General features: G+C 36.7%; 1 protein-coding gene across 3 annotated transcripts; it reads left to right on the top strand.

The window, feature by feature from the left end:
- Positions 1-9,087: 9,087 nt before the first annotated feature.
- Positions 9,088-24,408, top strand: LOC111465961 (fatty acid amide hydrolase-like). Of its 3 annotated transcripts, none has more exons than XM_023110473.1 (21): positions 9,088-9,403; positions 10,584-10,693; positions 14,174-14,234; positions 15,616-15,803; positions 15,887-16,016; positions 16,148-16,225; positions 16,836-16,983; positions 17,155-17,267; positions 18,942-19,017; positions 19,110-19,181; positions 19,268-19,310; positions 20,378-20,455; positions 20,555-20,635; positions 20,770-20,873; positions 20,953-21,045; positions 21,613-21,681; positions 22,560-22,624; positions 22,782-22,843; positions 22,935-23,030; positions 24,129-24,227; positions 24,280-24,408. In XM_023110473.1, exons 1-20 carry the CDS (start codon positions 9,304-9,306, stop codon positions 24,189-24,191), a joined length of 1,830 nt encoding a protein of 609 aa, XP_022966241.1. In that variant the 5' UTR covers positions 9,088-9,303; the 3' UTR covers positions 24,192-24,227; positions 24,280-24,408. The 3 variants fall into 3 exon arrangements, with proteins under 3 accessions (XP_022966241.1, XP_022966239.1, XP_022966242.1); XM_023110471.1 differs by having other exon boundaries at positions 19,268-19,316; positions 20,384-20,455; XM_023110474.1 differs by lacking the exons at positions 22,560-22,624; positions 22,782-22,843; positions 22,935-23,030; positions 24,129-24,227; positions 24,280-24,408 and adding an exon at positions 21,775-22,205 and having other exon boundaries at positions 19,268-19,316; positions 20,384-20,455.
- Positions 24,409-24,891: the final 483 nt, after the last annotated feature.

Below are 24,891 nucleotides of genomic sequence, written 5' to 3'. Positions count from 1 at the left end.
TAAGAGCATAAAAATGATATTAATATAAATATCTTCGAGCATGTGTTACCTAGAGTAACAAAGAGATGAGACTAGAGGGTTGTGTCAGAAGAGACATTGTGATGGACTTAGAGGGACCTCATGCATATTGTGTGTTCATAAGCTTAGAGCTACTTTAGATGATGAGTGCAGAAGCACGCAGTATGATGATGAGTGCGAATGTGCATATTATGATGATTAGTGCGAATGCGCACAGTATGATGATGAGGGTGTTCATGAGGCGCATGACACTATGAGGTTCGTTGACCCCCGGATGTTACTACAGATTAGCTTGACTGAAGGGTCTAGGAGTGTGCGAGCGCTCTGGGGATTCACACTCGCACGTGTGAGTCGTGTGTAGAGAAGTACTACACATCACATTTGTCGAGACTGGAGGCTTCCCCTATGATGTTAGAGATAGGTCCCTAAATCATGATTGCATGGGTTTGCATTTGCATGACCCCTATAGTGGGGTCACTTATTGAGTATTCTTCGAAATACTCAGGTCGTGTGCCACATCATTTTTCAGGTAAAGGCAAGGCACACATGTATGGAGGACGGCGACATCGAGAGCAGAGACTGTGACACGTTCATAGGATAGATTCATATTTAAATTCCTAGTCTTAGGTTAGAATAGGTTGTTTTGCATTCATTGCTTTAAATGATTTTGTATTTGTTTTTATTTTCTCTAAATGTAAGTATTTCGTATTTAAACCCGTAAGACCACAATTGTGTTTTCCAGAGAAAAAGTTGTTTTTAAGCGTTTTCGAAGTTTATGTTAAAATGATGTTTATTTTAATAATGTATTTCCACACTAGAGATGAGCATGAGACGTTAGTAGCGACTCTGAGTATGTGGAAATTTAAGGTCGTTACAGTTGTATTTTTCTATACACGACTTATGCACATGCACATAAACCCATAAGGCGAATACCACTTTCTCGTAAATGTAGGACTGCAGATGGGCTTGCATAGTCACACGAAGGTGAACCATGAAAAGAAATAGGACATGAAATCATATATAAGTATGTGTCTATACAACCATGCCTAGAGATGTAATTCATGATTCATAGACAGACAACATGCATGAGGTCCCGCGTATAAAATCATGTTACTATAGAAAATCAATCAAAATGGATCGAGAATTGAACTCATTGTGGTCAAAATAACTATGTCCAAATATTGAAAATTCAGTTCAACCAAATTGGTTGGGTTCGGTTCAATTGAATCGGGTGACATTGCTCTTCTTCTTCCTCAAACTACCTATGCATGCATGCATTTTTCAGAAAATAGGTAGAGCTCGAGCGGTTTTTCTTAGCTTTGTTCTCATGATTCGAACCTCGATTCAACTCAATACTTTACCAAAGTTGGTCATCTATATCTCCAAACATATTCGTGCAATTTTCATGAGCTTTCATTCAGAAATCCATGATATATCATCAAGGTTCATTTCCTTACTCAAAATTCGAGTGAGGTTTAAGTGGCCGATTATGACCTTTTCAACCCTCGATTTCTTCTTGGAACTTCTTCACTATTGAAACGAAGCTAATGACACAAAAATAAGCCCTCAATGTGCCTTGCAAAGAGAGAATTTACCAACTCAAAAATGAACCGGTTCAAGCCTAAAACACATCTTCGAACCTCGAACAGAATCTTTGATTCTAGGCCTTCTCAATCCTCGATTTCTTCACAAGAAATGTTTCCCTTGACACGCTATTCAGAAGCCCTTAAGGGGAACTCAAACCTCAATCATATTTTTCGTCCGTCTTTGTTGCTTTATCGGACCTTAGGTAAGGTTTTCTTTCGCCAACTGAACACCACTCGTGCAAAATCTAAGCTTGTTCACCCACACACTACCCATGCATGCATGTTCAATCATCTGCAACTCTAGCCGACTTGCCTCTATACTAGGTCAAGTCACTCTGCTAGACCTTACCTCCACTCTAGGCCAAGGTCTCTCATATGCAAAGTCACATCTCAATAATCAACTTGGTTCTCATCAACCAACCCATGCATCATGCGGTCATCCCATGTCTTAGGACACCTCGACCATCTTGACTTGCTCGAGCATTTCTATCCAAATTGATCCATGTGTTGCTCATCTCATCGGGACATTCTAAACATCCATCCATCCTGGTTCTCATCAAGACATGAACATTTTCATGTCCATGCTAAGTCATTTACGGGATCCATAACATAGGATGAGATGTAATGTCAGCACACTCGTACCATCCGACACTGTCCTTGATACTTTGACACACGTATGTGTGATAGGATAGCTCACTTACGCCACACAGCCCAAAGGTGTTGGAGAGCTAACACCAATTCAAATCTTTGTGTAGAGACATCATTTTGCAAGCGATAATATGGCCTTGTAGAGCGTCTATTGGATATCCGATTAACACCAAATTTGGTGAGCTTTCATCTTTTATATAGACAAACTTAACTTTAGAGCTGCATACCTAAACTCATATCGAAACCTCGACTTCTGAGGTTATGGCCCAGTTGTCTACCCATCTTTTTCTGAGTTTGTCTTTGACACTCGTGTCACCTCATTCTTTCCAATCTTTCTTATGCCTCAGCTTGGCTTTAATACACACTCTTCTTGGTGTGTTGGATGATGCACCATCTTCATCGGTTGCATCATAGTACTCATCTATTTTGGTCCTCGCCACTTGAGGAACGTCAGCTTGTCCATTGACATGTGAGAAGGTTGTGTATAATCCTCCACTTAAACTAGGCATCATGATTCGGGTGCTAATTTAATTATGATAGCAACTACTAATGGCTAACATAATTTTTAAAAATAATGAAACAATGAGAGAGGAAGAATGGATTAAATTAGCAAGAACCTAATTACTAACATAATTAAAAAAATGTAACAAAAAGAGAGGAGGAAGACTACCAACTAAAAAAAAAAAAGTAACACAGTCATCCAAAAGTAAGATCTAGAGTGTAGTTTTTAATGGTTTTTATAGAAATAATATTATAACAAAATATATATATATATATATATATATATATATATATATATATATATATATATATATATATATATATATATATATATATATATTTCAAGAATTAACTTATGCAAAGACTCTATGGTTCGCATGAAGTATAACATATGGACCCATGTAAATTAGAGAAATAATTTTGTAGAAGTTCAAACTTAAAACTGATTTCGTGGACTCATATAGTTTGACTTGGATTTCAATGGACAAAATCGAACTTTTATTAAGAATAAATTCGTGACAACAACGTAAGAAAACCAAGTGACCTTACCATCGGCATGATTATATTTCATGTTGACACGTGCCCTATGGTTCTACACGTGTCATATATATTGATATGTGCGCATTGTTTATGAATCGATATGCTTAAGAAATGTTATGTATATGTGAATGGTATGATAACACTTATGGTACGATGTGTTCATGGATATGTTTGAGATAGGATACAAGAAGGATGCACTAAATGTAATGTAATGATAGGAGTAAGATATGTTCATGAAATGTTAAGGTTAGGTTACGTATCGAAGTGATATGGTCACGATCGATTGATATAAGAATATGGTTAGGTTATGGGTAGAAAGGGATAGGATTATGACAGATTGATAAAACGATAGTGTTAGGATACGTTCCTATAACGATATGACTAAGGTACGTTCATGTAACGATATGATTGTGATAAGCATAAGAATGTTAAGACTAAGATAAGTTAGGGAGGAACGATATGGCCACAAAGTGTTTACGATATGATATGATTATAATATGACATGTGAATGACATATATATATATATATATATATATATATATATATATATATATATATATATATATATATATATATATATATATATATATATTTCAAGAATTAACTTATGCAAAGACTCTATGGTTCGCATGAAGTATAACATATGGACCCATGTAAATTAGAGAAATAATTTTGTAGAAGTTCAAACTTAAAACTGATTTCGTGGACTCATATAGTTTGACTTGGATTTCAATGGACAAAATCGAACTTTTATTAAGAATAAATTCGTGACAACAACGTAAGAAAACCAAGTGACCTTACCATCGGCATGATTATATTTCATGTTGACACGTGCCCTATGGTTCTACACGTGTCATATATATTGATATGTGCGCATTGTTTATGAATCGATATGCTTAAGAAATGTTATGTATATGTGAATGGTATGATAACACTTATGGTACGATGTGTTCATGGATATGTTTGAGATAGGATACAAGAAGGATGCACTAAATGTAATGTAATGATAGGAGTAAGATATGTTCATGAAATGTTAAGGTTAGGTTACGTATCGAAGTGATATGGTCACGATCGATTGATATAAGAATATGGTTAGGTTATGGGTAGAAAGGGATAGGATTATGACAGATTGATAAAACGATAGTGTTAGGATACGTTCCTATAACGATATGACTAAGGTACGTTCATGTAACGATATGATTGTGATAAGCATAAGAATGTTAAGACTAAGATAAGTTAGGGAGGAACGATATGGCCACAAAGTGTTTACGATATGATATGATTATAATATGACATGTGAATGACATATATATATATATATTTTGTGATATGATATGGAAATGATATAAAATATGTTATGGTATGAGACATGTGATAATTGAGATGTTTATGATATGATATATTGTGATGCGATATGTTATGGTATGATGTGTATATGCCGAAAATTGTTATGATATGATATATATATATATGTAATTTGAATGATATGATATGATTGAGATTCAGAACGATGAACTAGCATGAAATACCGCCCCCGCATATGCATGAAAGATATGATAAATGATATGAAAAACGATATAATATGTACGGATCGCTATCGAGATTGTATTAAATGATAATGAAAATAGAAAAATGACGAGGTTCAACATGTTGATCACAAATAATAAGCGTGGTTGGTTGTAACATTAAAAGAGTCCTATTTCAATGGCATTGTGAGGCATGGACTTGGCAATCAATAACAAATGTGAACATGGCAAGTTGTAGCCAATAGATGCGATAACAAATTTATTATAGGTAGATGGATATCCAATGTTCTTGGTGCCTAACAATTATTGTGTCGTACAAATTATTGCTCATTCCCATTCTTCTTCAAGTACTTCTAGAAATTAAGATTTTTTGGTCAATATTTCATAGTTTTTTCTTTAATGTAGTGAGATTGAACTTGGTTTAAAGGGAAATTTTTATGTAACGGTCCAAACTCACGGTTAGTAGATACTGTCGATACTGTCTTTTTTAGACTTTTCCTTTCGGACTTCTCCTCAAAGTTTTTAAAATGAGTATTCTAGAGAGAAGTTTCCCCGCCCTTGTAAAGGATGTTTCGTTTTACCCCAATCAATTTGTATAAGACTAAACCATTGAATATTTAATTTGTAACACGCAGTGTCACAAGTACAAAATTTTTTCGATTTTCATTTAAATTTCGAAATTAGCAGAATCTCATTAACTCAAGAAAAATAAAAAAGTAAATCGTGAAAAAAAAATTAAATGATCAAAGTCAATCCCAAAGGGGTAAAATGGTATTTTGGAAGTGTCGTTATTTAGTTATTTTTTGTTCTATGACAATCTTGAACTATGTTATGATATTACAATTCTTGCTCGTTGTTGATGAACAATTTGTTTTTTTTTTTAAATAAATTTGTGTTTGTTTGTGAATTTTTAATATTTTTTTATCTAATATGTATCGAGGAGTTATGAACGGTGGATAAATAAAAGTTTTTAAAAAATTAATTTTTTTTTTAACCATGCAACCCAACTAAACCGAATTTTTGGGTTGGTCCAAAAACTTCTCTCAACCCAACCCAACCCAACCCAACCCGGCCCATATACGCCCTTAACCCAAACTAAACCCCTACTTGAAAAAAATTATGAATATTTAGCGTTTACCATCAATATTAGTGATGCAATATAACTTATAAATATTTAATATTTAAACTTTACGAAATTTTAGTTAGGTAATATGTATAATGGATAAATATGATTTTTTTTAAATAATTAAAAAAACAAAAACAAATCATCTGATAGTTCAACCTAACTTAACCCGAAAATAGAGAGCTGGTTGGGTGGGCAACCCGTGCAACCCAAATACCTCACCTATGTGCACCTCTATATTATTTTTTTATTTTTTTTGTATGCCAGGTCGTTAAATTTTACCATTTTTAAACCATTTATAAACTTTCAATTTTCGTCTATTATGACTATATAATTTAAAAGTTGTCAAATAGTGAGGTTCCAACTATACTCGAATTTAAAAATTGAGGGTCAATTAAATAATTTTAAGAAAAAGCGAGGACTTGAGAATAATAATTGAAGCCGAAGAGGATTGAACCGTAGACATTAGGTTAGAACAAACACGTTATTAGGTTAACACAATCTTAAAAATCGAAGGACTAAACTTATATATATTTGCAGATATACCCTCCAAAGTTTTGAATTTACCATTGATGTGGAAAATGTCAAACCCACCCATACAAGTGTCATAATGGCTGAAGTTATTACATGTTCCAACCTCATATTTAAGAATATATCACCTTCCATTTTTTTTAATTGAAGATGGGTATATATTTATTATATGGTAGGGATTTATGGTTGATTAATTAACTTTGGGGGACCATTTTGCAATTTCTAAAACTTTACTTTTAAGGCAAAAGCTTAAGCTACTCAATAACCAGAGGGCCAGCCTCCGGAGAGGTTTAATGGGCGTCCTAATTTTGGTCATAATTGACCTAAAAAAACGGCCAACTTTTCCCTATGCATGTGCACGTTTAATAAGGTAAAAATAATTGACGTACCATATATTGTCCTCCCCTTCCGACTTCTTCTCGAGGTTTTTAAAACACGTCTGCTCGGGAGAGGTTTTTACACCCTTATAAAGGGTGTTTCCTTCTCCTCCTCAATCGAGGTGAGATCTCATACTATCGTGCTATTAGCTAACACCTCGAATTATATCTGTAAGAAAGGAAGTGTAGCACGAGTGAGTATATAAAAATATACTCAGTAAGTAGTTCTCGCTTATAATCCAATAAGAAAATGATCTTAATATAAAGCTTGCGTACATATTATATGGCTAATTTTGAGTAATCCACAAGGATTTGTGACGGTGTGAGATATGCTAAACTTAAGAGACTTGCCATCGGCTTCATTTGAGCCTCCTTGTTCCATACCGTGTTCAGGAATCTTAGGGTGCTATGATTAACTCTTTCTTTTCTATGTTTTTATAATTATGCTTTATCCTATACTCTACGTGCTCGTAGTTCCAAACTCGCTTCGACCATCTACGAATCGTCTATTAGACTCCCTGATTCCTAAAATAGCATACGGACTAATAATTAGGCATACTTATAACCCTAATTTGGCACTCGGTGCATGAGTCGATTGATTCCCTAGGGCTAGTAGACTACATAGTTAGACTCAAAAGTGGACTATCAAACTACTCATGTATAATGTATACATGGAGGCCCCTAGTTTTTAGGGCAAGTTTATTAGAGTTTACCTAGCGTCTCTTTGATAGTTCCCACATTGTATATTTATTATCTAGTTTGCTATTAGAGTAAATTCATTTTACCTTTACTCAGATGTCACATGTCCACCAATTTACACTTTACTTCGTCCCTAAATCACGTCTTACTAGGAGAGGTATTGCTTTGATATCATAGGAGAATGTCGAGACCATCATGTTCTGAATCCCGATGTTGAATCCTGAACACGAGTTCACTTGTCTCCCTTAAACAAGTTTAATCACTTACGAAGAACACCAAGGAAGGAATGTCACAACTTAAGAACTTAACTTTCTAGCAAGATGCCTACAGTTAAGAGGCACCGACATATCCAGATTCAAATTCGAATGGCTTCTTGGTCCTGAACAGTAGGATCTCGTCTGACTTATCCCACGCCTAACATCCGTCAAAGCTAAAAAATCCTCCTACTCCGAATAATGCCCAGAACCCGACAAGGCTTACCGAGTAATTTCAGTTAGGATAAAATTATTGTTCGGTAAAAAGATGGTTTTACCTAAGTCTCTTACCCTAGTGAGAGGGTGGAGGCCTCAATTTGACAAGATGCAACAACTTTAACCAAGTTAGACCTAGAGAAGTATTATCTTCTTTTGACTTTTATAACGTCATAACGTACTAATTAATAAATCCGTTTGTTCACACACAAACAATTTTGATGATAATCATACTAAATGTTAGTGTCAAAATTTGGATCGGATAATGAACTTGACCTTCACTTGACAACGATACAAAACTTTTTTAAGGAGAGAACACGAGTTGCAAAACAAGAGAAACTTACACATCAATATGATATTTGTCATAGAGGCTTCGATGTTTAAATTAACTAGAAGAAATTTAGTCTAGCGAGGATATTAAGAAATAGAAAGAATATTATGTATTAAAAAAAGTTCGCATTCTTCAAGTTAAACAATAGTATTTATATGATTGATCAACGATTTTTTCTTATTAAACTAAATTAAGCTGAACCAGATCAGGATCGTAACGGAAAAGGGACACTTGGGCTGATTGAGGTCGGGCAAGGAAAACACCTCAATCATGCAAACGACTCTCCAAAAAAAAAAAAAAAAAAACTATCAAATCGAATACAAAATTTGTAATACTTATTCAATTTTTAAGTTACCATTTAATTTTTTTTTTCAATAATGTGAAAAGTTTTGACATATGTTCGTCTTTATAAAAAAAGTACTTATGCGTTTCTTTAGCCAATGACAAAGTTTTTTTGTAGTTCTATGTAATTTAGATTGCATGTTTAGAATCATTCAAACTTGATACTTGATCTTTGAATTTGTATTCTTACCTTCCAATATTTGATTAACACGGTAATCTAAATCTTATTTGAAGTGATTTCTTATCATTTAATTGAATATCAATTAAGTTCAGATTTCTACCCCTCTCGAAGGGCTTTTGAAAAAGTAATACACATAAAGTAAAAAGAAGTAGCTATTAATATTGATCAAGATCATTAATTTCCAACCAACCCAAACTTACCACAATGATCTTTTAGTGAGAAAATGAGCATCCATCCATTCCAACCAACTTTCTCTCTCTTTGTTGCTTAGTTTTTATCAGCCAAATGTATATATAAAAATGTGATTTCATATGCTTTCTTCTTGCTCTCTCCGTCGCTCTCCATTGCTTGTTCTTCAGAAATTGATATCAGTTCATAAGCCATAAGGCCTTGTCTTGGGCGCTGTTCCATATCCATAACTCATATCTAATGGGTTTGGTCAATTCTCGTGGGGTGGCTTACAAGCCTGCCAAAGATGTCGATTTGAGTCCCACCAGCTCTGAATTCTACCTCACAGCCAATGTCAAAGGTTTCTCTTTTCTCTCTCTCTCTCCTCTCCTTTTTTTCTCTCTCTTCTGTGACTTATGGCTGTATTTGATGGAAACTATGATGGGTCTTGGTCTGATTTTTTTGTTTCTACCTGTTGTGTACTTGGTGGGAATTCTAATGGGTCTCGATTGAATTTCTCGGTCTCTACATCTTGTGTGTTTGTTGGGAATTCTAATGTGTCTTGGCGTCCGATTTCTCGATTTCTATATTTTGTGTGTTTGGTGGGAATTCTTATGGGTCTCGGTCGGATTTCTCAGTTTCTACGTTTTGTAGAATTGGGAATTCTAATGGGTCTTAGTCGGATTTTTCGGTTTATACGTTTTGTGCGTTTGGTGGGAATTCTAATGGGTCTCGGTCTGTTTTCTCGGTTTCTACGTTTTGTTTGTTCAGTGAGAATTCTAATGGGTCAGACAGATTTCTCGATTTCTACTATTTTGTGTATTTAGTGGGAATTCTAATGGGTCTCAGTCGTATTTCTCAGTTTCTACGTTTTCTTAATCTAATTGGAACAACCCATTGTTCGTCTAGATTATTTCGTAGGTTTTTAGATGTTATTTTAGCCTCTATACTCTTAAAACGTCTCAATTAATAATAGAAAAATGACATCGAAAAAAATGGGCCAACCTAAATATTCCTTAAATAAATTAAAGCCAAGGTTAGTTGGACAATGAAAAGGGCATTACCAGGAGAGGTGTTTTCAGATCTTCAGGAATTTTTCTAATTTTTTTTGTAAATTTAATGCTTTTAATTCTCTGTCTGAAAAATTACTAAATTCATATGCAATCTTGTCCCTCTCATGATTTAAAATTGAAAAATATTGTAATTATAACCTAAATTATATATTTTTAAAAATAGTTATTTATTTTTATTTTTTCTTTCCTAAATAATTTTAAATAAAAATTTATTAAGTTGTTGGACCGAAGACAATGACCTATAGCGATGATTAAAATGAACACGTCCAACAAAAAAAATAATATTTAAACACATTTTTGTTATATTCCAATAATATTTTTAGAAATTTATATAAAGTTAATTGTAATATTACAATTTTTTAAATAATTACTAATATATAGGTTTAGAAAATAATTAATTTAGTAAGAAATAGATCAAATTAATTTTAGAAATTATTTAATTTTTAATTTTTTAAAATTTATTTTTAGCTCCTCGAATGGTTGGAATAGTGGTGAAAATATTTGCGTGGGTCCTAGAAATGAGGATTTTGGGGAAATTGCTGTTGTACGTTCTCAAGGCCAATAATCTCATTTACAAGGTACATTTTCTTCTCTCTCTCATATTTAATATATATATGCCTAAAATAATGATATTTTCATCAAAATATTATTTAATATTGACGATGATGTCGGTCTCAAGGGTAATTTTGTAATTTTCTGGTTCTAACTCGAGCATACCTAATTAACAATACACTTATTGCCATCTAAAAAACCAATGACTCAATCTATTGCCTCATGATTGTTAGGCAAAAAAACTTATAATAGGAGTTGAAATCTCTATTTTTAAAATATTATAATTGTCTTAATAATGGTTGGCTCAACCGTGGTCTTGTAATTGTTAGGCAGAAAAAAAATTGTGATAGGAGTCGAATTCTCTATTGTAAAAATAATATTGACGTTGATGTTGGCCTTAGGGGTAATTTTGTAATTTGTTGGTTGTTACCTCGAACATACCTAATTAACAATACACTTATTGTCATCTAAAAAGCTGATGACTTGATTTATCATCCTAGAACTGTTAGATAAAAAACCTTGTAGTAGGAGTCGAATTCTCTATTTTAAAAATAATATTGACGTTGATGTTGGCCTTAGGGGTAATTTTGTAATTTGTTGGTTGTTACCTCGAACATACCTAATTAACAATACACTTATTGTCATCTAAAAAGCTGATGACTTGATTTATCATCCTAGAACTGTTAGACAAAAAAACTTGTAGTAGGAGTCGAATTCTCTATTTTAAAAATAATATTGGCGTTGATGTTGGCCTTAGGGGTAATTTTGTAATTTGTTGGTTGTTACCTCGAACATACCTAATTAACAATACATTTATTGTCATCTAAAAAGTTGATGACTTGATTTATCATCCTAGAACTGTTAGATAAAAAACCTTGCAGTAGGAGTCGAATTCTCTATTTTAAAAATAATATTGACGTTGATGTTGGCCTTAGGGGTAATTTTGTAATTTGTTGGTTCTTAACTCGAACATACCTAATTAACAATACATTTATTGTCATCTAAAAAGCTGATGACTTGATTTATCATCCTAGAACTGTTAGATAAAAAACCTTGTAGTAGGAGTCGAATTCTCTATTTTAAAAATAATATTGACGTTGATGTTGGCCTTAGGGGTAATTTTGTAATTTGTTGGTTCTTAACTCGAACATACCTAATTAACAATACATTTATTGTCATCTAAAAAGCTGATGACTTGATTTATCATCCTAGAACTGTTAGATAAAAAACCTTGTAGTAGGAGTCGAATTCTCTATTTTAAAAATAATATTGACGTTGATGTTGGCCTTAGGGGTAATTTTGTAATTTGTTGGTTGTTAACTCGAACATACCTAATTAACAATACACTTATTGTCATCTAAAAAGCTGATGACTTGATTTATCATCTTAGAACTGTTAGACAAAAAAACTTGTAGTAGGAGTCGAATTCTCTATTTTAAAAATAATATTGACGTTGATGTTGGTCTTAGGGGTAATTTTGTAATTTGTTGGTTGTTAACTCGAACATACCTAATTAACAATACACTTATTGTCATCTAAAAAGCTGATGACTCGATTTATCGTCCAAGAACTGTTAGACAAAAAAACTTGTAGTAGGAGTTGAATTCTTTATTTTAAAAATAATATTGACGTTGATGTTGGCCTTGGGGGTAATTTTGTAATTTTTTGGTTTTCAACTCGAACCTACCTAATTAACAATACATTTATTGTCATCTAAAAAGCTGATGGCTCGATTTACCAACTTAAAATTATTAGGCAAAAAAAACTTGTAGTAGGAATCGAATTCTCTATTTTAAAAATATTATAATGGTTCGATGCATTTTTAAAATATTAGTAAAATCACATAAGGTTACAATGGTAATTTAACTTTATATTACTATATTATTATTGACATTTTGCTTTATTTGAATAAAATAATATAATATTTTTGGTGAAATTTTGGTCGTTGGTTGGTGACTTGGGTACAAAACCTGACAGCTCTTTTTAACTTTTGTCTTGTTTTACAATTTTTCTTTTTTTAATTTCTCTAAAAAAGTATTTATTATTGTATTTTTTTTTAATAAAAATAAATAAAAATAAGATGATTGTTCTTGTTTGCTGTTCACCTATGTTTGGACGTGCTTAGTAGTAGAGTACAAAATAATAATGTCATATTTTATAAAGGACTAATTTTTTAAAACAATAATAATAATAATAATAAACTCATATCTTTTAAGGGAAAACGGTCCAATTTGATACGAATACCCTTAGCAATTAGGGTCGTGGCCCTTATTCTTACCGAAAACATCTCTACAGATAGAGTATTAAAAATATTCCGTAAGTAACTCTACAGGAAATAAGTGTAATTTCTCCGTTATAAAGCTCTCTCCCTTTGGAAATAACTTCTGGATTGCTATTGAAACCCATTATGGATGAAGGTAAGAGCTCCAAGAAAATGTACTCAATTTGTTGGTAACGAACATGTCTTCAACCCGATTGGTAGGCTGCGTTTTAATTTTGTTTCTGAATCCATTTGATAGCTGTTGTTGATATTTGTATTGATGAATGGATTGTCGAGTTAGGGAACAGTTGGATGTTCTGTATTTTGATGCTCTGTTTGTTGAGCTTTGGATTCAGTGATCAGTAGTGAAAGAAAAACCTATCATTGGATGATCTAGTGATCAATAAGAGCTCATGTAAATAATGAAGGGTTAGGGAAAGAGCTCAAGCTATAGTACATACCTACTTAAAAGACTAATATGGTAATAATCTAATCCGACCGTAAGTCGATATTTTCTTCTTTCGGCTTTCTCTTTTGAGCTTCTTCTCAAGGTTTTTATAATGTGTCTGCTAGAGAGAGGTATTCTCAATGTGGGATCTTACAATTCACCCCCTTTGGGGCTTAGCGTCCTCGCTGACACTCGTTTCTCTCTCAAATAGATGTGAGATCTCACACTCCATTCCTCTTCGAGGTCCAATGTCCTTGCTGGCATACCGCTTGGTGTCCACCCCCTTAGGGGTTTAGTGTCTTCACTGGCATACTGCTTGGTGTCTGGCTCTAATACCATTTGTAACAGTCCAAGCCCACCGCTAGTAGATATTATCTTCTTTGGGATTTCCCTATCAGGATTTCCTCGAGGGTTTTTATAACGCGTTTGCTAGGGCGAGGATTCTACACTCTTATAAAGAATGCTTCATTCCCCTCTCCAACCGATATGGGATCTCACAATCCACCCCCATCGGGGCCCAGCGTCCTCACTGACACTCGTTCCTCTCTTAGAGCGATGTGGGATCTCACAATTCGTTGAGCCAAGTAATTGTCACACGTAGGCCTAATCTAACCCAATACTCAAGATATAAATAACCTAACACTCATGAATAAAAGTGTTTAGAAATACAAGAACATTTTTCTATTTGGTTAAGGCTACTTTATGCTTGCTTTCAGTTGTGAATTGTTTAGGAAACTAATATGAATTTTGTATAGTTCATGCCATTTTCTATTGTTTACTAACATCAAAGTTATGCAGCTCATTGGAAATGCGGAGATAGAAGAATCGCCTGTTTTTGTTCCCTCGCATCCTGTAGAAGGTATGCTATCTTTCTCATTTTTCAGGTTCAAGAACTTTGGTAGGTCTGTGCTGTGAAAAAGGAAGTATTGCCCTAAGAGAGACAGGGTGGCCATTTCTAAATGATTAGAACAATTGCCATAAGCTCTGTTATTAAATAGAAATGAAGGAATTCCAAGTGGGTTTGGCTGTAGTAAGTTATAGGACGTTGCTATTACATAAGCATCACCTGATGTTGAACATGGCCGCAGTTTTTCATTTTGTTCTGATCCCACATCGGTTGGAGAGAGGAACGAAGCATTCCTTATAAGGGTATGAAAACCTCTCTCTAACAAACGTGTTTCAAAAACCGTGAGGCTAACAGTGATACATAACAGACCAAAATGGACATTATCTGTTAGTAATGGGCTTGGGCTGTTACAAATGGTATCAGAGCCAGACACAAGGTGGTGTGCCAGCGAAGATGCTGACCCCTTAGGGGGGTGGATTGTGAGATACCACATCAGTTGGAGAGGGAACGAAGCATTCCTTATAAGGGTGTGAAAAACTCTCCCTAACAGACGTGTTTAAAAACCGTGAGGCTAACAGCAGACATAACGGGCCAAAGAGGACAATATCTGCTAGCAGTGGGCTGGGACAAAGAGGACAATATTTGCTAGCAGTGGGCTGGGACTGTTACAAATGGTATTAGAGCCAAAGAGGACAATATCTGCTAGCAGTGGGCTGGGACAAAGAGGACAATATTTGCTAGCAGTGGGCTGGGACTGTTACAAATGGTATTAGAGCCAGACATCAGGCAGTGTGCCAGCGATGAAGCTGGCCCACAAGGGGGGTGGATTGTGAGATCCCACATTAATTGGAGAGGGGAACAAAACACATTCCTTATAAGGGTGTGGAAACCTCTCCCTAACATATATGTTTTAAAAATCGTGAGGTTGACGGCGTAACGGGCCAAAGTGGACAATATCTGCTAGCAATGGACTTGGGCTGTTACAAATGGTATCAAATCCACACACCGGGCTATGTGCTAGCGAGGACGCTGGCCCTGAAAGGGGTGGATTGTGAGATCCCATATCGACTGGAGGGAGGAACGAGTGCCAATGAGGACGTTGGGCCTCTAAGGGGAGTGAATTGTGATATTCCACATCGGTTGGAGAGGGGAAGGAAACATTTCTTATAAGGGTGTGGAAACCTCTCCCTAACAGACATGTTTTAAAAGTCTTGAGGAGAAGCTCGAAAGGGAATGCTCAAAGACGACAATATCTACTATTGGGTTTGGGCGGTTACAAATCTACCACTTCTATTTTTGACATTTCAGTTTTTTCTCAGTTTCCTTGGTGAAAAGCTCATACTTCTTACATTGAGAAACGCATATCTTTCCTTAATCAAAAATTACTTTGCAGAAAAAGAAAATGAGGAGGTGAAGTACATAGGTGTGGCTCTATCTGAAACAGAACAAGTTCAAGAGGCAGTTAGTTGTCTGCCTTCATGGTCAGACAGAGAAGTGGATTCTTTAAACCCTTCATTTCACAGATGGACAATAATGGACTATTCAAGAGCATATCGTTCAAGAAAAATAACTCCTCTAACAGTAAGCCAATTTTTAGCTTCTCATGTCTTTCTTTTTCATCATGTTCTTTTCATATGAGCTTTGGATTTTCTTTTGTTTTATAGGTTGCAGAGAGATTCATAGCAGCTGTGAGCGAATCATCCAAACCTCCATTGAACATGTCATTCTTCATTAATTATAATGTCGAAGATATTCTAAAGCAAGCAGCTGAATCAACTAATCGTTATGAACATGGTACCTATTAGCCTTGGGAGAAAAGTTCATGTGTTCTAGACTATTATCTTGTCATTAGTTTCTTGTTGTTCTTATGAAAAATTGTTCGAGTTTTTCCTCTCGTTCTTACTCGTTATTCTGACTCGTTCCAGGACAACCCCTTTCAGTTCTAGATGGAGTGCCAATTGCTGTCAAGGATGAAATAGATTGTCTACCATATCCTACTACAGGTAACTTGGTGTTGCTCAGTTTTTCGTGTCGAGTCGTTCTCATGCGTGTGAGTATATTTGTAAAGCCCCAGATCTACCGCTAGCAGATATTGTTCTCTTTGAGCTTTCTCTTTTGGGCTTCCCTTCAAGACTTTAAAACGCGTCTGCTAGGGGAAGGTTTCCACACTCTTATAAAAGGTGATTTGTTCTCCTCCCTAACCAATGTGGGACATCACAATCCACCCCTCTTCGAGGCCCAGCGTCTTCGCTAGCACTCGTTCCTTTCTCCAATCGATGTGGGACCACCACCAAATCCACCCCCGTTTGGGGCCTAGCGTCCTTACTGGCATACCGCCTCGTGTCTACCCCCTTTCGGAGAACAGCGAGAAGGCTGGTACATCGTCCGGTGTCTGGCTCTGATACCATTTGTAATGCCCATGCCCCAAATCCTCCGCTAGCAAATATTGTCTTCTTTGGACTTTCCCTTTCGGGCTTCCTCTCAAGGCTTTAAAACGCGTTTACTAGGGAAAGGTTTCCACATCCTTATAAAGGGTGATTTGTTCTCCTCCCCAACCAATGTAGGACATCACAATATTTTATTTTATTGCTTGATAGCGCCTTGTTCTTGCAGGGGGGACAAGTTGGTTGCACAAACTAAGACCTTGTACCAGTGATGCAAGCTGCATACAATATCTCAGGTTATGTGGAGCTCTAATTGTTGGGAAAACCAATATGCATGAACTTGGTATTGGAACAAGTGGAATAAACCCTTATCATGGGTGAGAAGATCTGATGTTTTCTTGCTTCTTTATGAACTGTTAAATTCTATAGTACTACCCCTTGCACATTGTTCATGAAATATAGTGTCTAGACATTACATCATGACATGGTTCCTCATCAAACTCTAAGGTTTGATCTAAGATGGTATATTTTATGAATGGCTCGTGTAGGTCGACGAGAAATCCATATAATACGAGCAGGATATGTGGAGGTTCTTCTAGCGGATCTGCTGCTGTTGTTGCTGCAGGACTATGTCCTGCTGCTTTAGGTGTTGATGGAGGAGGTAATTTTGTTTATGAATAAGGCAGTGCTAGAGGTTGTGATTATGATTAGATTAAATAAGAAAGGGATGAAATTACAAGTTTAAAAGGACGAATATGAAGTCAACAAACATGAAATATAGGGATATAAGGTATAATTTAACCTAATAATAATATTATCTTTCATGGACTAGCTTTTCTCATACCACTCTCTAATCTCTCCAGTTTTTTTTTCTTTATATTTCCATGTTGATCCTTCCTTTATCTTCTCTTTATCATCTCTCTGTTAAAAATTTGATAATAGAAAGAATGTACATACGAAGAAACTATCTGTGAGATCCTACATTGGTTGGAGAAGGGAACGAGAAGCATTCCTTATAAGGGTGTGGAAACCTCTCTCTTGCAGACGCGTTTTATAAACCTTGAGGGGAATCCCAGAAGGGAAAGTCCAAAAAGGATATTATCTGCTAGCTGTGGGCTTGGGATGTTACAAATGGTATCAAAGCCAGACGCTGGGTGGTATACCAGCAAAGATGCTGGACCCCCAAGGGGGTGGATTGTGAGATCGCACATCGGTAGGAGAAGGAAACGAAACATTCCTTATAAGGGTGTGAAAACCTCTCCCTAGCAGATGCATTTTAAAAACCTTAAGGGAAAGTCCGAAAGGGAAAACCTAAAGAGGATAATATCTGCTAACGGTGGGTTTGGGCTGTTACAAATGGTATTTGAGCCAGACACTGGGCGGTGTGCTAGCAAAGACGTTAGGCCCTTAGGGGAGGTGCATTGTGAGATCCCATGTCGGTTGGAGAGGGGAACGAAGCATTTCTTGTAAGAGTGTGGAAACCTCTCCCTAGCATATGCATTTTAAAAATCTTGTGGAGAGACTCGGAAGGGAAAGCCCAAAGAGAATAATATATGCTAGCGGTTGGCTTAAATTGTTAGAAATGGTATCGGAGCCAGACACAGGGCGGTGTGCTAGCAAGGATGCTGGGCCCTCAGAGGAGGTGGATTGTGAGATCCCACGTCGGTTGGAGAGGGGAACGAAGCATTCCTTATAAGGGTGTGGAAACCTCTCTATAGCAGACGCATTTTAAAAACCTTGAGGGAAAGCTCGAAAGGGAAAACCCAAAGAGGATAATATCTGCTAGTGGTGGGCTTGGGCTGTTATGAATGGTATCAGAGCTACATACCGGGCGGTGTGCTAGCAAGGACGTTAGGCCCCCAAGGAGGGTGGATTGTGAGATCTCACATCGGTTGGAAAGGGGAATGAAGTATTCCTTATAAGAGTGTGGAAATCTCTCCCTAGCAGACGTGTTTTAAAAACTTTAAAGGGAAGCTCGGAAGGGAAAGCCCAAAAAGGGTAATACCTGTTAGTGGTGGGCCGAGACTGTTACACTATCTAACCTTATGCATCATCCAGAACATTCTCCATTTTGAAACAAAAAGTATAATTGAGGTCAAACAATCTAATTAACATTGGGTCCTAATTCTGCAATAAAAAGAAAATATGGTGGCATTTATTTTTCATGTCAAATTGCATCTTATTCCATTGATGATGACATTATTAACTAAAAACAACTAGCTCTTACAGAAATTTATGTGCATCAAGATATTTAATGAAGTTGGTGTCTTCAAGAAATTGTGCAGTATTTTATATATGTAACAACTGAACTCTCTTCATTGGTAATTTTATAAAGGATCTGTGAGAATCCCTGCATCTCTTTGTGGAGTTGTCGGTTTGAAGCCAACATTTGGCCGTGTTCCTCATTCTGGGTGATAACTTATGTCTACTGAAAAATAACATCTCTACATTTATGCCTTTGAAAATTCAATATGATTTGGCCACTGACATTCTGTGTTTTCAGTGTTCTTCCTCTGAATTGGACTGTTGGGATGGTAGGGATACTGGCCGGCACGATTGAGGACGCGTTTATTGTGTAAGTGTTCTTTCTTTTCTCCGTTTCCTTGATGCAAATTTAGAGAGATTTGATGAAATTTTTTTGGATCTTGATGTTCTATTCAGTTATGCAGCCATAAGCAGCAAAATTCCTTCGCATCAGAATGCTACGCTGGTAAGTGCTTGTTTGAAGTCATTCAGTATATTACTGACAAACTTTAACAATTCTAGACAGAGCTCTTATCTCCCCTCCCCCTCTTTAACTTTAAGTTGAAAGATCCCATATCGGTTGGGGAAGAGAATGAAGCATTGTTTCTAAGGGTGTGGAAACCTCTCCCTAGCAAACGTGTTTTAAAAACCTTGAGGGAAAGCCCGGAAGGGAAAGTCCAAAGAGGATAATATCGGCTAGCGGTGGGCTTAGGCGGTTACAAATGGTATCAGAGACAGACACTGGACGGTGTGCCAACAAGGACGCTGGCCCCTAAGGGGGTGGATTGTGAGATACCACATCGATTGGAGAGGGGAATGGAAACCTCTTCCTAGCAAATGCGTTTTAAAACCTTGAGGGAAAGCCTAGAAGGGAAAGCCAAAGAGGACAATATTTGCTAGTGGTGGGTTTGGGCACTTACAAATATTATCAGTGCCAAACACCGGGTGGTGTGCAAGCAAGAACGTTGGGCTCTCAAGGGGGGTGGATTGTGAGATACCACATCGGTTGGAGACGGGAACAAAACATTCCTTACAAGGGTGTGAAACCTCTCCCTATCAGACGCGTTTTAAAAATCTTGAGAGGAAGTCCGGAAGGGAAAGCCCAAAGAACATAACATCTGCTAGCTGTGCATTTGGGCAGTTATAAATGGTATTAGAGCTAAACACTGGATAATGTGCCAGCAAGGACACTGGGTCCCCAAGGGGGTGGATTGTGAGATACCTCATCGGTTGGAGAGGGAAACGAAGCATTCTTTATAAGGGTGTGGAAACTTTTTCCTAGCAGACACGTTTTAAAAACCTTGAGGGGAAGTTCAAAGGGGACAATATCTGCTAGCAGTGGGCTTGGACCGTTACGGATACTATGACTGAAACGATTCAAATGTGTAGGACATATCATGCTTACACGTCTATGTTGGTGAATGTTTGCATATACATGCCTACAGGAGTCACAGTATGCTGTTTTCATGTGTCTTCTATACATATCATGATCCTTTGTTTATACCTTTTCCATTCACCTTTATGAGCGTTCAGCCCAAACTTTGTTTTCCATTGCTGAACTCATCAAGACCAATACCTTCGGTTACAATGGCAAAGTATGGTGAGGTTAGTAATGCAACATTAACTTACATGATGTTCATAATCAATATAGTAATGTTTTCAAATCATCTCATTTCTTCTTACACCACTAATTGAGATAATTAGTGGTTTAACGACTGCAGTGATGATATCAGAATTTGCTGTTCTAATGCCTTGGACAAACTTCAAAAACATCATGGCTGGAAGGTACGAAAACCCGACATACTGCTTTATCGGTTCCTTTACGTCTCGTGACCTATCCTCTAGTTTAAAATAGACAATGTATTGATGAAGTAACATAAACTGTGCATGCTGAGGTGATCTTCTTGTTTACTTTAAAGACGGTCGAGGTGACGATTCCCGAGATAGAAGTGATGCGTTTAGCACATTATTCAACAATTGCGTCCGAGTGCAGCACTTCATTGAGTTCCTATCTCGAAAAGCTGTACGTTAACTTCAACCTCGATATTTACCTATCATTTAACGTTTGATATATCCCGAGTCGACTCAACCCATTGAAACAGGGATTCCTCACAACTAGGATGGGATGCAAGAGTAGCACTTGCTGTTTATGGTTCTTTCGGTAGTAAGGAGTACATAAAAGCTCAGAAGATTAGGTAATTTAGAAACAATATTTTTAGTCTTCATTAAATCATTTTGTCGAAAGTGGAACGAATAAGAAATCGTGTATGTTTGCCAGATGTTCATGAGCTTTTTGTCTTTAACAATTCCGGGAGACATGAGTGTTAGGATCGCACAACAACACACACTCGATCTAGATGAACACAAAGAACAAGAGAGATAAAATACAAGGAAGAATATTGGCTAGAGGTTTATATCGATGACTTCAAGTATGTATAGTAAAAGAGAATACAGAGAATCCAAAAAGTACGTGCACTAGGTATATATATGGTTCAGTTTATTATAATATAGTTTTATCAGATATAGCCATCTACTATATATAACTATCTCCCATATATAGCCTCTATATACGACCATTTACTATATTTACCATGTATAGCTCTACTATGTTGAGTAAGCTATAAATAAGCAGGAGGCTTCTAACCTAACAATGTTGATGTGTTTTCTTTATTTCGTTATTTATTTCGTTCTCACGATCGGATAAAAATTGAAATGTTATCGGTTCGTTTTTTTTGGTATTAAATGGTTACAAATGTTTACAGGAATCGCCAAATGTATTTTCATCGGAAAATACTAGCACATGCTGATGTCATCGTGTCACCGACAACCGGGTACTTTTCAGTAACCTCTTTATAAACTTTTAAATGGATTTATAGTTCAGGTTCATTATTGGCTTGAAGAGACCAATGCATCTTAACTAACAGAGTTAGAGTTAATCTGGACACTATCGAGGTATGAACCATTCCATGTCCATGCTGAGTCGTTTCTACACACTATGTCAAAGTCCAACCCTATGATGCAACCTTCGACCCATGGGAAGGGGCACAATGTCGGCACACTTGTGTCACCCAGCAATGTCTTTGAAATCTCATTACCAAAGAAAGACGCCCAAGACACTCATTTTTCAATGCGTATCCAAACCATAACAGGCACATTTGTCATGAGTAGCTCACTTAGGCATGGGACCTAAGAGTAATAAAAATCCTATATCATGCCTCCCTCTACAGTACATTCTAAGGCATTCTAGGTCTAACACAAATGCACATCAAAACGGTGAGGATTCATATGGCAACGTGGAGTGTCTATCTAGTGTTCAATTGACACCACATCTAACGAGCTTGCATCTTACACTTAGATGCACTCAACTCCAGATTCGATTGTCCAAACTCGCCACAAAACTCTAACTTCAAGGTTATGGCTAAGGTTTTATTGCTGCTAACAACACCATTGCTTCTCGTCTTGCTTGCGTCTTTGTTTGGCTTTCTTGGACACTCTTCTTAGTGTGTTAAATGGTGCACCGTCCTCTTCAGTTGCATCACGACACTTCTCGCTCTCGACCATTAACATGGTCGGATGAGCGGCACTGTTGTTTGTAACGTGGGAGTCATAACCTACTCTTTTCTAGCATAGTTCTCCCAAGTTCAAATAAAATTTAGAGATACATCCCGAGCAAGTTGTTATATTCTAATATTTATACTCTATTAATCAGTGTAACTGCTTACCCTATCTTGAATGATGCTCTCAAGACTGGAGAACTTGACTACATTAATGGAGGTACGGGCCTACGTTCGTTCACGCCTGCGCTCGTTCAAACTGTTGTCTTTTTTTAAATTTACAACTTCATGATCCATGTATAGAGTTTTTTCAATTAAGTCCTTCCTATCACGAACTATGAGCAAGTGGAAATGGATAACTTTGTATCATTTTTCAGCTGCACTTGTTAGATACTCAATAGCTGGAAACTTCCTTGGATTGCCTGCAGTAACTGTTCCAGTAAGATATCAATGAGTTCATCCTTTGATGTTCTTGTTTGGGGTTTCATAATTTACTGGACTTGTTCTTTGTGAAAACTTTGTGTTTACAGATTGGATATGATAAAACTGGTTTGCCAATTGGCCTCCAGTTCATTGGCAAGCCTTGGTGTGAAGCAACGCTCATTCATATAGCATATGCAATGCAGGTAAGCTTTGGTTTGATAGCAATATTTATAGTTTTGTACCCAACAGACAAAAAGTTATAAGAGTGTGGAAACCTCTTCGTAATAAACGCGTTTTAAAACTTTGAGGGGAAGCCCGAAATGTAAAGCCCAAAGAGGACTATATCTACTAGCGGTGGGCTTGGGCGGTTAGAAATGGTATTAGAGCCAGACACCAGGCTGTGTGCTGTGAGATCCCACATTGGTTGGAGAGGGGAACGAAACATTCCTTATAAAGGTATGAAAACCTCTTTCTAGTATACGCGTTTTAAAACCTTGAGGTGAACCCTGAAAGGGAAAGACCAAAGAAGACAATATCTGGTAGCGGTGGGCTTGAGCCATTAGAAATGGTATTAGAGTCAGACATCGGGCGGTGTACTAGCAAAGACGCTGATCCCCAAGGTGGTGGATTGTGAGATCCCACATTGGTTGGAAAAGGGAACGAAGCATTTCTTATAAGAGTGTTGAAACCTCTTCCTAGTAGACGCGTTTTAAAACCTTGAGGGGAAGCCCAAAAGGAAAATTCCAAAGAGGACAATATCTTCTAGCAGTGGGCTCGGGCCTTTAGAAATGGTATTAGAGCCAGACACCGGACGGTGTGCTAGCAAGGACGTTGGCCCCCAAGGGAGATGGATTGTGAGATCCCACATTGGTTGGAGAAGGGAACGAATCATTCCTTATAAAGGTGTGGAAACCTATTCCTAGTAGACGTGTTTTAAAACCTTGTGGAGAATCCCGGAAAAGAAAGCCCAAAGAGGACAATATCGAGGACAATATCTGCTAACGATGAGCTTAAGCCGTTAGAAATAGTATCAGAACCAGACACCAGGTAGTGTGCCAACGAGAACGCTGGCCTCCAAGGGGGATAGATTGTGAGATCCCACATTGGTTGGAGAGGAGAACGAAACATTCTTTATAAGGGTGTGGAAACCTCTTCCCAGTAGACACATTTTAAAACCTTGATGTGAAGTCCGAAACGGAAAGTCCAAAGAAGACAATATCTGTTAGCGGTGGGTTTGAGTTGTTAGAATACGAGTCTCCTGCTCAAACTAAGATCACCCTGTTGTTGATTTTTGGTTTCAGGCTCTCTGTGTTGCTGATTACAAAAAGCCAGAAGTTTTCTACGATCTTATGACACAAAAATAGCTTGCTGCGACAATTTATATGTTTGTTTTGTGATTGGTCGTTACTATAATTGTTTGAATAACCAAAGAGTTGTGAGGGAGTTGGTTTGGCATATGTTATCCAAAGCTTGTTTCTGTTTCTGTGTGTTCTTGAGTAATCATTAGGGTTCATAAACTCGTGACATTGAAACTTATAATTTAGTCTCGGTTTCTGATTTGGTGGGTGATTCTGACTTATCTTATTCGATTTGAATCACTTGAAAGGGAGCAGGACGAGGCGGGGCGGTCCGAGTAGTGGGCGAGTATTTGGTAGGCCAATAGCCTATTTATAAAAACTACCCAAATAGTTCTTTAAAAACTTAGACGATTTTGAGAAAGTTTAAATTTTTATAATGTCTGTTTTAGTTTCTAAATTTTAAAAAAATGAATTATTTTGGTCGTGACCGTCTTGGAGTCTTCAAAACGTTGTTAGTCTCTGAAGAGTATTTAGCTTTTAAAAGGGAGTTTCCCGACTAAATTTCCTCAAGGGTTGGAGTGCTTGTTCTCGAGATTGAAACTTCAATTATTCTTTAACGTTTTTGAGTCTTCAATTCTTCAGGAGTCGTTGCTCTTCAAAATAGTATTCAACACCGAAAACTTTAAAGCATTTTATGATTTTGTTTGCTAGTCTTTTAAATGAAAGAGAACTCTTCTATTTTGTCGAACTTTTCCGTGGATGTGTG

Source organism: Cucurbita maxima, unplaced genomic scaffold, assembly GCF_002738345.1.
Source record: "Cucurbita maxima cultivar Rimu unplaced genomic scaffold, Cmax_1.0 Cma_Scf00030, whole genome shotgun sequence".
In the NCBI taxonomy this organism is placed as follows: Eukaryota; Viridiplantae; Streptophyta; class Magnoliopsida; order Cucurbitales; family Cucurbitaceae; genus Cucurbita; species Cucurbita maxima.
Note: the sequence above shows the minus strand (reverse complement) of the source record. Positions and strands in the feature narration are given on the sequence as shown.